This window comes from Taudactylus pleione, unplaced genomic scaffold (genome assembly GCF_031769625.1).
Source record: "Taudactylus pleione unplaced genomic scaffold, aTauple2 ptg000976l, whole genome shotgun sequence".
Lineage (NCBI taxonomy): Eukaryota > Metazoa > Chordata > Amphibia > Anura > Myobatrachidae > Taudactylus > Taudactylus pleione.
In genome coordinates this window covers 576,608-589,954 of record NW_028285377.1, presented here as the reverse complement: position 1 = coordinate 589,954, position 13,347 = coordinate 576,608, and the positions used below count along the sequence as shown (strand labels likewise).

The 13,347-nt window shown below is 47.9% G+C and overlaps 1 protein-coding gene across 3 annotated transcripts in view; it reads left to right on the top strand.

Annotated features, from left to right (window-relative positions):
* KIAA2012 (KIAA2012 ortholog) overlaps positions 1–13,347 on the top strand; it is a 287,207-nt gene that overhangs the window by 29,044 nt on the left and 244,816 nt on the right. For 2 of the 3 annotated variants that reach the window (XM_088460713.1, XM_088460714.1), the window contains one exon: positions 5,124–5,286. In XM_088460713.1, the coding sequence (XP_088316839.1) occupies positions 5,124–5,286 (163 nt within the window). Of the gene's footprint in view, positions 1–5,123; positions 5,287–5,848; positions 5,940–13,347 lie in introns of all 3 variants that reach the window. The other variant, XM_088460715.1, reaches the window with a different exon arrangement.

Genomic DNA, 13,347 nt, shown 5'->3' with positions numbered 1-13,347 from the left:
GCAGATGTCTGATGGAGGTACACAGGAGCCTCCTCTCCCTGTTACACTCTTCTACCTCCTATGGTCTGCTTCTAATAGTCCTGCTGTGCAGATATCTGATGGAGGCACACAGGAGCCTCCTCTCCCTGTCACTCTTCTACCACCTATGGTCTGCTAGTAATAGTCCTGCTGTGCAGATATCTGATGGAGGCACACAGGAGCCTCCTATCCCTGTCACCCTTCTACCTCCTATGGTCTGCTTCTAATAGTCCTGCTGTGCAGATATCTAATGGAGGCACACAGGAGCCTCCTCTCCCTGTCACTCTTCTACCTCCTATGGTCTGCTAGTAATAGTCCTGCTGTGCAGATATCTGATGGAGGCACACAGGAGCCTCCTTTCCCTGTCACTCTTCTACCTCCTATGGTCTGCTAGTAATAGTCCTGCTGTGCAGATATCTGATGGAGGCACACAGGAGCCTCCTCTCCCTGTCACTCTTCTACCTCCTATGGTCTGCTAGTAATAGTCCTGCTGTGCAGATATCTGATGGAGGCACACAGGAGCCTCCTTTCCCTGTCACTCTTCTACCTCCTATGGTCTGCTAGTAATAGTCCTGCTGTGCAGATATCTGATGGAGGCACACAGGAGCCTCCTCTCCCTGTCACTCTTCTACCTCCTATGGTCTGCTAGTAATAGTCCTGCTGTGCAGATATCTGATGGAGGCACACAGGAGCCTCCTCTCCCTGTCACTCTTCTACCTCCTATGGTCTGCTAGTAATAGTCCTGCCATGCAGATAACTGATGGAGGCACACAGGAGCCTCCTCTCCCTGTTACACTCTTCTACCTCCTATGGTCTGCTAGTAATAGTCCTGCCATGCAGATAACTGATGGAGGCACACAGGAGCCTCCTCTCCCTGTCACTCTTCTACCTCCTATGGTCTGCTAGTAATAGTCCTGCTGTGCAGATATCTGATGGAGGCACAGAGGAGCAAGGAAATTAGTGTGGAATTAGTTTAATTAAATTCTGACAACAGTTGTGAAGGCATCTGTTGCATTTGTAAAGCCAAAATTAGCAGAGGAAGGGACGTTAACCATCTAGGCACCTCCTCCCTGTTATGTCATTTGCAGCGAGTTCATGCAACTTGTTTAACAAAATTATAATAATATGTAAATTAATACCAAGCCGTCCAGTATCAGCTACCAGCAGTTTGGACCAGCACATACAATCTCCACCACCAACACCCTCATCATCAACCTCCTCCTTAATAAATGAAGGTAGTCCTTCTAAAAAATGTTTTGTGGGGCCCAAACAAACCAAGAAGTTCAGCCATGAAAGTGCCAGGCCTAGTGGCTAAAGTGCCAGGCCTAGTGGCTAAAGTGCTTGGTTTGTTACGCTGTGCCTGTCCTTTATAATATCCCACATAACAGTGGCTGGGAGGGACAATTCCATCTTGCACCTCTTTCCTTTACATTTGGCACAATTTGGGGCATTGCCGACTGACATTATTATAGTGTATTAAACTGCCACCCTGTCTGTCACTGCCGTGCGTTTGTGCCGCTGCTCTGACGCTTACTTTAGCCGGCCAGCTCGCTGCAGCCTTTGGCCTATATTGGTGAAGAATAGTGAAATCAATATTGTGAGCTGTGAGGTGGTTAAAAATGATTAGAAATGCCTGAAAATGATTGTTATTAAGGTTAATAATACTGTAGGAACAAAAACAGGCCCAAATTATGTGGTTTTAGCTGTTTATATCATTTTTTGGAAAAAATACAGATCCAAAACCTAAAAACAAAACACCGAGGAAAAAAATCCAAAACCAAAACATGGGGGTCGGCGCACATCTCTAGTATTCAATTTCAAAGACTTTTTGCCGGTGCGAAAAGTTTTTGAAAAAATCGGGGTTAAGGTTTCACCACTGAATAGGTGGCGAAAAAAAGTGCAGAATTGGGGTTTAGGGGTGCAGGCTTAAAAAAAATAGCCTGCACCCCTGGGAGAGACCCCTACAAGTATTCTATGTAAAAAATAGGGGAACAAAGTTTTAAAGTAGCAAAATTGATTCAGGGGGGGTCCCCATGTATGCTGCAGGTGTGCGGGTTGTAGCGGCAGGTGCATTTTTGAAGAATTTTAAAAATGCACTTTAGGGACTTAAAAATATGCTTGCACCCATTTTCATGTACCCCAAATTTGATGCAACTATTTTTTTCTAGTGCTATTCTTCATCCCTTCTTCACAGGCGCATTTATGCACCTGCTGCGGCTATTTAAAAACCCTATGTGACCGGACACCTTTCATCTAGGCCAGCCCTGGTCACGGGTTAGCGCTTTCGGAATCTCACCGTCAGTGACCGCCTGTCGCTAACTCCGCCCACTGTGCCGTGGGCGTGTAACGATGCTGCCACCATCAAACTCTACCATCGACGTTTGGAACCGCTTATTAGGTACAGTCAGGCTCCTCACTCGGCACCTGGAACCACTTCTGCTGCGTATGCGTTTGACTAGCTGCGGCCACACCCCCTGATTGGTGTCGGCTGTTCCCTCCTGATCCCTCGCAATGGACCAGGTCTGCACGGTAGCTGGCAGAGGGCTTGAACTTGGAGACATGGAGCTCTTACCCAGAACAGCAGGAGAACGGAATGGCGTTTGGCGCAATTCTGTTGGTCGCAGGCTTGAGATACAATTGAAGTCAGGCAAGATGTTTATTGCTCAAATTCTTGAAGAAGACTTGTACCCCTTCATCCGGAAGGACATCGCATACAAGAAATCTTATCAAAAGTTCTTCTCCTCCAAAGAAGTTACAGGGTTGTACACATACAGGGCTCACAGTCCCTCTTTTTATATAATTCTTACACACAACATCACAGGGGGCTAAATCCGCCCTGTGTTCCTCTCAACCAATCATGATTCCTCAGAAAATATAATTTAACCACATCTTACATTTCAAAGGAGTCACCCAATTTCCTCCTTTCTAAGCTACCACCCAAACAAACATAAACTGATTTATCATACATTATAACCGTCTCCTAAAATATTGATATAACATTTCACAGGAAATAGTAAATGACATTCATCCTTCCCAATGGAAGTATCTATCAGTTTGGCATTTCCAACCTTAACACATCCAGTGACCTCCAAAAGGGGCTTCTTAAAACAAACAAATTTTCCTTTCAAACAAAGTGCTGTATGACACTATTCACACAGAAACCTCCCAGCCAAGCCTTTCTATCATCAGACCTCCTGCTAGGGAATGACAATTAGCATCTAGTTTCCTGCAGACACAGAGGCTGCTCATGTCATATACAAAAAGTGCATTTAAACTAGGGGTGAGCGGGTTCGGTTTTACTCGGTTCTTATCGCCACTTTACCGCAATTTCGGCTCGATTTCATTCGCTATCCAAAACACGTGTTCGGCGATAGCCAATAAAAAGATCCGAGTAAAACCGAGTAAAACCGAACCCGCTCACCCCTAATTTTAAACCCATTTTACATTTAAAATCATACATTTTAAATACGTTTACAATGGGCGCCTAGCATCTTTTGTCCGTTTAAAAATGGCGCCACAGCACGGGGGTTAACCCCTTCAGTGCCGCGGCCGCCATTATACACGTGGGGCTGGCCTCCGGCCACACCCTACTTACCTTCCGCAGGCCTAAACGGGGGTACCCATAGTGATCCCCCATGTCAGGACATCATTAGGTTGGTCCATGGATGACTTAAAGAAAATTCCCCGATTTTTTTTTTTTTATTTTACATACTTACCTTTCTGGTGGGTCCCGATTCCGCAGCTTCTGGAAATTAATATGGGGATAAGTGGGCACGAGCCCGATACTTTTTCCCCGTCAATAGCTCCAATGTGTTGCGAAAAGTACAGGGTGGAGGGGAGTGTGAGAGGAAGTGACCAGGGTGGAGGGGAGTGTGAGAGGAAGTGACCAGGGTGGAGCGAGTCTGAGAGGAAGTTACCAGGGTGGAGGCGAGGCGTTGGTCAGTGGAAGAGTGTAGTGGAGTGGTCGGTAGGGACTGAGGACAGACAGATGAGGTTGGACATGTAGGGGGGGCAGTTGCTCAGTAAGGCTCAGGAGTTTGCACAGGATTAGGAGCTAGTGAAGAATGTTGAGTAGATCTTTAATAATTTTCCTTCTCATTATTTCTGTATTGTTTTGTTATAGTCTGTCCTTTGCGCTGCCAGGTAACCGGACATACACCATGCATAGCAACAGGTAACCGGGCATACACCATGCATAGCAACAGGTAACCGGACATACACCATGCATAGCAACAGGTAACCGGGCATACACCATGCATAGCAACAGGTAACCGGGAATACACCATGCATAGCAACAGGTAACCGGACATACACCATGCATAGCAACAGGTAACCGGACATACACCATGCATAGCAACAGGTAACCGGGAATACACCATGCATAGCAACAGGTAACCGGACATACACCATGCATAGCAACAGGTAACCGGACATACACCATGCATAGCAACAGGTAACCGGGCATACACCATGCACAGCAGCTGGTAACCGGGCACACACCCTGCATAGCAACAGGTAACCGGACATACACCATGCATAGCAACAGGTAACCGGGCATACACCATACACAGCAATAGGTAACCGGACATACACCATGCATAGCAACAGGTAACCGAACATACACCATGATAGCAACAGTTAACCGGGCATACACCATGCATAGCAACAGGTAACCGGACATACACCATGCATAGCAACAGGTAACCGGGCATACACCATGCACAGCAGCTGGTAACCGGGCATACACCATGCATAGCAACAGGTAACCGGAAATACACCATGCATAGCAACAGGTAACCGGGCATACACCATACACAGCAATAGGTAACCGGACATACACCATGCATAGCAACAGGTAACCGAACATACACCATGATAGCAACAGTTAACCGGGCATACACCATGCATAGCAACAGGTAACCGGGCATACACCATGCATAGCAACAGGTAACCGGGCATACACCATGCACAGCAGCTGGTAACCGGGCATACACCATGCACAGCAGCTGGTAACTCTTCTGTGAGCGTTCATGCCAGTGCCCTGTTAGTGGCAGAGGATTTGCAGTGAGCTGATGCCCGGGATGTATTGTGTCCTGTCTCCCCAGGAGGATCACTCACAGTCCCAGTGGCAGCCATACCTACATTTTCTAAATGAAGAGGATTTTCCATGTGACAGACAGATCCGTCCGGGTTATTCACCCAAGAGATATCTCACTCGTCTCTTCCAAACATGGGATCCAAACGCCGTTTACAGACTGCAAGAAGCAGGTGAGTGAGGGGCAGCTAATGGGAAACCAGCAGAAATGTCTACGCAGCGCCACGTCAGGCGGTTCCACGTTTGTTTTCAGCAGCGTCAGCGTCTGGCGGGAACAGAAACCGTCTTCTCTGTATTCTGTGATAGTAATCCTGCATTTACCGCTCTGTATACCCCAATTTCTGCGTGTTCACGAGAGCGGGATTAGTAATATAGACTCTGTTGTGTCCTTAGCTGGTAACTACTAATATATAAAGGGCGGCTATAGCTGAATTACAACATCTTAGTTATATATCCACCAATCTAACTTGTGCTATCTAGAATCTCCTATGATCGTTGTCATCAGACTCTTGCTAAGTGTAGATGCCACTTGTGTGTTCTCTGTGCCCAGCACATCATGCACCCCTTACATGGGCATTTCTGCTTGTCTCATTGCCGTGTTCATGAATGATCTTAGAAAGCGGGATTCCCGTCTGCATACATAGCGCTTCCTAATTCTCTCCTAACAATGTGTAATACTTTGTAGGGGCCATTTAGTTTTGATAAATAGGCCCCCTGATGTGTAATACTTTGTAGGGGAATCTGTATAAAATCCCGACCGTCAGCATGCCAGATGTCTACAGACTGACAACGGCTACCCAATGCCTACAATCCCAACAGAGGAATGGTAAGTACTGTTCTCCTGCCCTATTCACCCCATAACCCTCCTTTCCTGCACCCTAACACTAACCCTCCCTACACCGCACCCTAACCCTCCTTTCCTGCACCCTAACACTAACCCTCCCTACACCACACCCTAACCCTAACCCTCCTTTCCTGCACCCTAACACTAACCCTCCCTACACCGCACCCTAACCCTCCTTTCCTGCACCCTAACACTAAACCTCCATACACCGCACCCTAACCCTCCTTTCCTGCACCCTAACAGTAACCCTCCCTATACCGCACCTTGACCCTCCCGGTAAGTGTCTAAACCTAACTCTCCGCCCTTAGTGCCTAACCCTCCTCCCTTAGTGCCTAACCCTCCTCCCTTAGTGCCTAACCCTCTCCCCTTAGTGCCTAACCCTCATCCCTTCATGCCTAACCCTAGCCCTCCCCCTTAGTGCCTAACTCTAACCCTCCCCCCTTAGTGCCTAACCCTCCCCCCTTAGTGTCTAACCATAACCCTCGTTCCTTAGTGCCTAACTTTAATCCTTCCCCCTTAGTGCCTAACCCTCCCCCCTTCGTACCTAACCCTAGCCCTCCCCCTTAGTGCCTAACCCTAACACTCCTCCCTTAGTGCCTAACCCTAACCCTCCCCTCCTTAGTGCCTAACCCTCCCCCTCCCCCCCTTAGTGCCTAACCTTCGTCCCTTAGTGCCTAACTCTAACCCTTCCCCCTTAGTGCCTAACCCTCCCCCCTTAGTGTCTAACCCTAACCCTCGTCCCTTAGTGCCTAACCTTCGTCCCTTAGTGCCTAACTCTAACCCTTCCCCCTTAGTGCCTAACCCTTCCCCCTTAGTGCCTAACCCTAACCCTTGTCCCTTAGTGCCTAACCCTCGTCCCTTAGTGCCTAACTCTAACCCTTCCCCCTTAGTGCCTAACCCTCCCCCCTTAGTGCCTAACCCTAACCCTCGTCCCTTAGTGCCTAACCCTCGTCCCTTAGTGCCTAACTCTAACCCTTCCCCCTTAGTGCCTAACCCTCCCCCCTTAGTGTCTAACCATAACCCTCCCCCCTTAGTGCCTAACCCTCCCCCCTTCGTGCCTAACCCTAACCCTCCCCCCTTAGTGCCTAACCCTCCCCCCTTATTGTGTAACCATAACCCTCCCCCTTAGTGCCTAACCCTAGCCCTCCCCCTTAGTGCCTAACCCTCTCCCCTTAGTGCCTAACCCTCTCCCCTTAGTGCCTAACCCTCTTCTCTTAGTGCCTAACCCTAACACTCCTCCCTTAGTGCCTAACCCTCCCCCCCTTAGTGCATAACCCTAACCCTCCTCCCTTAGTGCTTATCCCTAACCATCCCCCCTAAGTGCCTAACCCTAGCCCTCTCCCCTTAGTGCCTAACCCTCCCCATTTAGTGTCTAACCATAACCCTCCCCCCTAGTGCCTAGCCCTCCCCCTTAGTGCCTAACCCTAGCCCTCCCCCTTAGTGCCTAACCCTAGCCTTCCCCCCTTAGTGCCTAACCCTAGCCCTCCCCCTTAGTGCCTAACCCTCCACCTTAGTGTCTAACCATAACCCTCCCTCCTTAGTGCCGAACCCTAGCCCTCCCCCTTAGTGCTTAACCCTCCCCCCTTAGTGTCTAACCATAACCCTCCCCCCTAGTGCCTAGCCCTCCCCCTTAGTGCCTAACCCTAGCCCTCCCCCCTTAATGCCGAGCCCTCCCCCCTTAGTGCCTAACCCTCCCCCTATACTTACGATGGGGATGGCAGCTGTCAGGATTCCGGTGCCGGCCTTCTCAGGCTGATCGGGATTTAGACAACGGGATTTCCGCACCGGATACTCCTTCTGGAGTTTCAATATCGGATACACCTCCTAAGACTGCAGGAACAGACTTCTCACTGACTTTGGGGGAATTGAACACTCTATTTTGATTTCCAAAGCTGGAATAGGGTGCTCTTGTCACAGGACCCCAATCTTGCACTGGAGTTCCTTTTTGAACCACTTCTTAGCACTCCTAATAGTGGAAACTGGAACTGAAGGTGACAATGTAGATCATTGGCATTATTGCTGGGACACCGACTTGTCACCTTTCCTTGATTTGCACAGAGAACAGTCTTATAAAATGATCAGGATCCTCACAGTGAAGACAAAATTGAAATTCCTTGTGCCGCTGACGTTCAGCTTCTGACAGCTTGGGCTGTGGAAAACGCTGATATTTCTCCCTTTTCGGTACAGAGGAGGAGACCACAGTCTTTAAGGCTCCTAAATCAGCAAACTCTTGGCTTTATTACACGGAGTTGGGGTTTTGTCAGAATCAGAAGCAATTAATTCCGGTAGAATCTGTGTAATATTGTTTAAAAGCTTTTGCAGCTGCTCTAACATTTGCTGAAATACTTCAATTCATGCAGGATTCAATTTACTTGGTGACTGGGAGGTGTGTGAGCGATTGTGATACGTGGGCCCTTTAACTGAATTATGTAGTTGCAGGTTACCAGCAAAATCTTCAGCAGTGAGTGGAGGGATGCAGCGGTTAACTGTGTCTGAAACAATTCTCTGAGACTCAGAAGCCATGGTAAAACAATCAGCCAAGTATTGTAGTATACCTGCTTGTGTCATCTCAAATCTCTTCACCACATTCATAAGGCCCAGACTGGGGTCTGCCACTTGAGTCTGACCAGCAGCGTCCATATTTTATGGTCAGAGCAATCTGTCACAACTCTCGGATGGCAAATGGACGAAACCCGTATTTGGGGATTGGCTTGACCTATTTCTGAGGCGCGGAGTCTAATGTGCCAGCGGTGTTCACCAGGGACCCTTGGAAGAGGGTATGGGCTTGGCTGCGTCCATGGGATGGCTACAGTATAGTATAATGCTGCCTCACAATCACTTTGGCTCTATGGGATGGCTACAGTATAGTATAATGCTGCCTCACAATCACTTTATCTCTATGGGATGGCTACAGTATGGTATAATGCTGCCTCACAATCACTTTGGCTCTATGGGATGGCTACAGTATGGTATAATGCTGCCTCACAATCACTTTGGCTCTATAGGATGGCTACAGTATAGTATAATGCTGCCTCACAATCACCTTGGCTCTATGGGATGGCTACAGTATGGAATAATGCTGCCTCACAATCACTTTGGCTCTATGGGATGGCTACAGTATGGAATAATGCTGCCTCACAATCACTTTATCTCTATGGGATGGCTACAGTATGGTATAATGCTGCCTGACAATCACTTTGGCTCTATGGGATGGCTACAGTATGGTATAATGCTGCCTCACAATCACTTTGGCTCTATGGGATGGCTACAGTATAGTATAATGCTGCCTCACAATCACTTTGGCTCTATGGGATGGCTACAGTATGGTATAATGCTTCCTCACAATCACTTTGGCTCTATGGGATGGCTACAGTATGGTATAATGCTGCCTCACAATCACTTTGGTTCTATAGGATGGCTACAGTATGGTATAATGCTGCCTCACAATCACTTTGGCTCTATGGGATGGCTACAGTATGGTATAATGCTGCCTCACAATCACTTTGGCTCTATAGGATGGCTACAGTATGGTATAATGCTGCCTCACAATCACTTTGGCTCTATGGGATGGCTACAGTATGGAATAATGCTGCCTCACAATCACTTTGGCTCTATGGGATGGCTACAGTATGGTATAATGCTGCCTCACAATCACTTTGGCTCTATGGGATGGCTACAGTATGGTATAATGCTGCCTCACAATCACTTTGGCTCTATGGGATGGCTACAGTATGGTATAATGCTGCCTCACAATCACTTTGGCTCTATGGGATGGCTACAGTATGGTATAATGCTGCCTCACGGTCACTTTGGCTCTATGGGATGGCTACAGTATAGTATAATGCTGCCTCACAATCACTTTATCTCTATGGGATGGCTACAGTATGGTATAATGCTGCCTCACAATCACCTTGGCTCTATGGGATGGCTACAGTATGGTATAATGCTGCCTCACAATCACTTTGGCTCTATGGGATGGCTACAGTATGGTATAATGCTGCCTCACAATCACTTTGGCTCTATGGGATGGCTACAGTATGGTATAATGCTGCCTCACAATCACTTTGGCTCTATGGCACAGGTTCTCAAACTCGGTCCTCAGGACCCCAAACAGGGCATGTTTTCCAGGTCTCCCCACTGAGGCCCTCATTCAGAGCCGTACGCTCTGAGCGAGGGCCGCCCTCCATAAAAATGGAGCGTCCTCCTGGATGCTCGTATAGCTGTGGGTCACCACCCACAGCCTATACGAGCGTGCAGTTTGATGGCCGCGATGGTCGTGACCATCGCGACCATCGAAACTGCGAGCCGGAGCCTGCGGTTGAGGTTTTCAACCGCAAGCCCCGGAGTGATTTTGGCTCTATCAGAGCCAAAATCACTCCCACTGACATCACTAGTGATGTCAGTGGGCCGGCTTCTGACGGTAGGCGTTCCCGTGGGAACGCCCTGTTAGGGAGGCACGCCCCCGGCACGCCCACCAAAGGGGGCGTGCTGTCAATCAACATCGACAGCACGCCCCCTTTGATCAGACACAACGAGCGAAGGAAAGTCCTTCGCTCATCGCGTCTGGTGCATGCGCACGACGGAGCTCCCGCCGTCGTGCGCATGCGCAGAGCACAACATCGACCCACTTGCGAGCGGACAGCCGCTTGCGAGTGGGTCTGAATCAGGGCCTGAATCAGGTTAAATAATTAGCTCCACCTGTGGACCTTTTAAAATGTGTCAGCGAGTAATGAATACACCTGTGCAGCTGCTAGGGGACCTGCAAAACGTGAACTGTGTGGGGTCTTGACGACCGAGTTTGAGAACCACAGCTCTATAGGATGGCTACAGTGTGGTATAATGCTGCCTCACAATCACTTTGGCTCTATGGGATGGCTACAGTGTGGTATAATGCTGCCTCACAATCACTTTGGCTCTATGGGATGGCTACAGTATGGTATAATGCTGCCTCACAATCACTTTATCTCTATGGGATGGCTACAGTATGGTATAATGCTGCCTCACAATCACTTTGGCTCTATGGGATGGCTACAGTATGGTATAATGCTGCCTCACAATCACTTTATCTCTATGGGATGGCTACAGTATGGTATAATGCTGCCTCACAATCACCTTGGCTCTATGGGATGGCAACAGTATGGTATAATGCTGCCTCACAATCACTTTGGCTCTATGGGATGGCTACAGTGTGGTATAATGCTGCCTCACAATCACCTTGGCTCTATGGGATGGCTACAGTATGGTATAATGCTGCCTCACAATCACTTTGGCTCTATGGGATGGCTACGGTATAATGCTGCCTCACAATCACTTTGGCTCTATGGGATGGCTACAGTATGGTATAATGCTGCCTCACAATCACTTTGGCTCTATGGGATGGCTACAGTATGGTATAATGCTGCCTCAGAGTCACTTTATCTCTAAGGGATGGCTACAGTATGGTATAATGCTGCCTCAGAGTCACTTTATCTCTATGGGATGGCTACAGTATGGTATAATGCTGCCTCACAATCACTTTATCTCTATGGGATGGCTACAGTATGGTATAATGCTGCCTCACAATCACTTTGGCTCTATGGAATGGCTACAGTATGGTATAATGCTGCCTCACAGTCACTTTATCTCTATGGGATGGCTACAGTATGGTATAATGCTGCCTCACAATCACTTTGGCTCTATGGGATGGCTACAGTATGGTATAATGCTGCCTCACAATCACTTTGGCTCTATGGGATGGCTACAGTATGGTATAATGCTGCCTCACAATCACCTTGGCTCTATGGGATGGCTACAGTATGGTATAATGCTGCCTCACAATCACTTTGGCTCTATGGGATGGCTACGGTATAATGCTGCCTCACAATCACTTTGGCTCTATGGGATGGCTACAGTATGGTATAATGCTGCCTCACAATCACTTTGGCTCTATGGGATGGCTACAGTATGGTATAATGCTGCCTCAGAGTCACTTTATCTCTAAGGGATGGCTACAGTATGGTATAATGCTGCCTCAGAGTCACTTTATCTCTATGGGATGGCTACAGTATGGTATAATGCTGCCTCACAATCACTTTATCTCTATGGGATGGCTACAGTATGGTATAATGCTGCCTCACAATCACTTTGGCTCTATGGAATGGCTACAGTATGGTATAATGCTGCCTCACAGTCACTTTATCTCTATGGGATGGCTACAGTATGGTATAATGCTGCCTCACAATCACTTTGGCTCTATGGGATGGCTACAGTATGGTATAATGCTGCCTCACAATCACTTTGGCTCTATGGGATGGCTACAGTATGGTATAATGCTGCCTCACAATCACTTTGGCTCTATAGGATGGCTACAGTATGGTATAATGCTGCCTCACGGTCACTTTGGCTCTATGGGATGGCTACAGTATGGTATAATGCTGCCTCACAATCACTTTGGCTCTATGGGATGGCTACAGTATGGTATAATGCTGCTCACAATCACTTTGGCTCTATGGGATGGCTACAGTATGGTATAATGCTGCCTCACAATCACTTTGGTTCTATGGAATGGCTACAGTATGGTATAATGATGCCTCACAATCACCTTGGCTCTATGGGATGGCTACAGTATGGTATAATGCTGCCTCACAATCACCTTGGCTCTATGGGATGGCAACAGTATGGTATAATGCTGCCTCACAATCACTTTGGTTCTATGGGATGGCTACAGTATGGTATAATGCTGCCTCACAATCACTTTGGCTCTATGGGATGGCTACAGTATGGTATAATGCTGCTCACAATCACCTTGGCTCTATGGGATGGCTACAGTATGGAATAATGCTGCCTCACAATCACTTTGGCTCTATGGGATGGCTACAGTATGGTATAATGATGCCTCACAATCACCTTGGCTCTATGGGATGGCTACAGTATGGTATAATGCTGCCTGACAATCACTTTGGCTCTATGGCATGGCTACAGTATGGTATAATGCTGCCTCACAATCACCTTGGCTCTATGGGATGGCTAAGGTATGGTATAATGCTGCCTCACAATCACTTTGGCTCTATGGGATGGCTACAGCATGGTATAATGCTGCCTCACAATCACTTTGGCTCTATGGGATGGCTACAGTATGGTATAATGCTTCCTCACAATCACCTTGGCTCTATGGGATGGCTACAGTATGGTATAATGCTGCCTCACAATCACTTTGGCTCTATGGGATGGCTACAGTATGGTATAATGCTGCCTCACAATCACTTTGGCTCTATGGGATGGCTACAGTATAGTATAATGCTGCCTCACAATCACTTTGGCTCTATGGGATGGCTACAGTATGGTATAATGCTGCCTCACAATCACTTTGGCTCTATGGGATGGCTACAGTATGGTATAATGCTGCCTCACG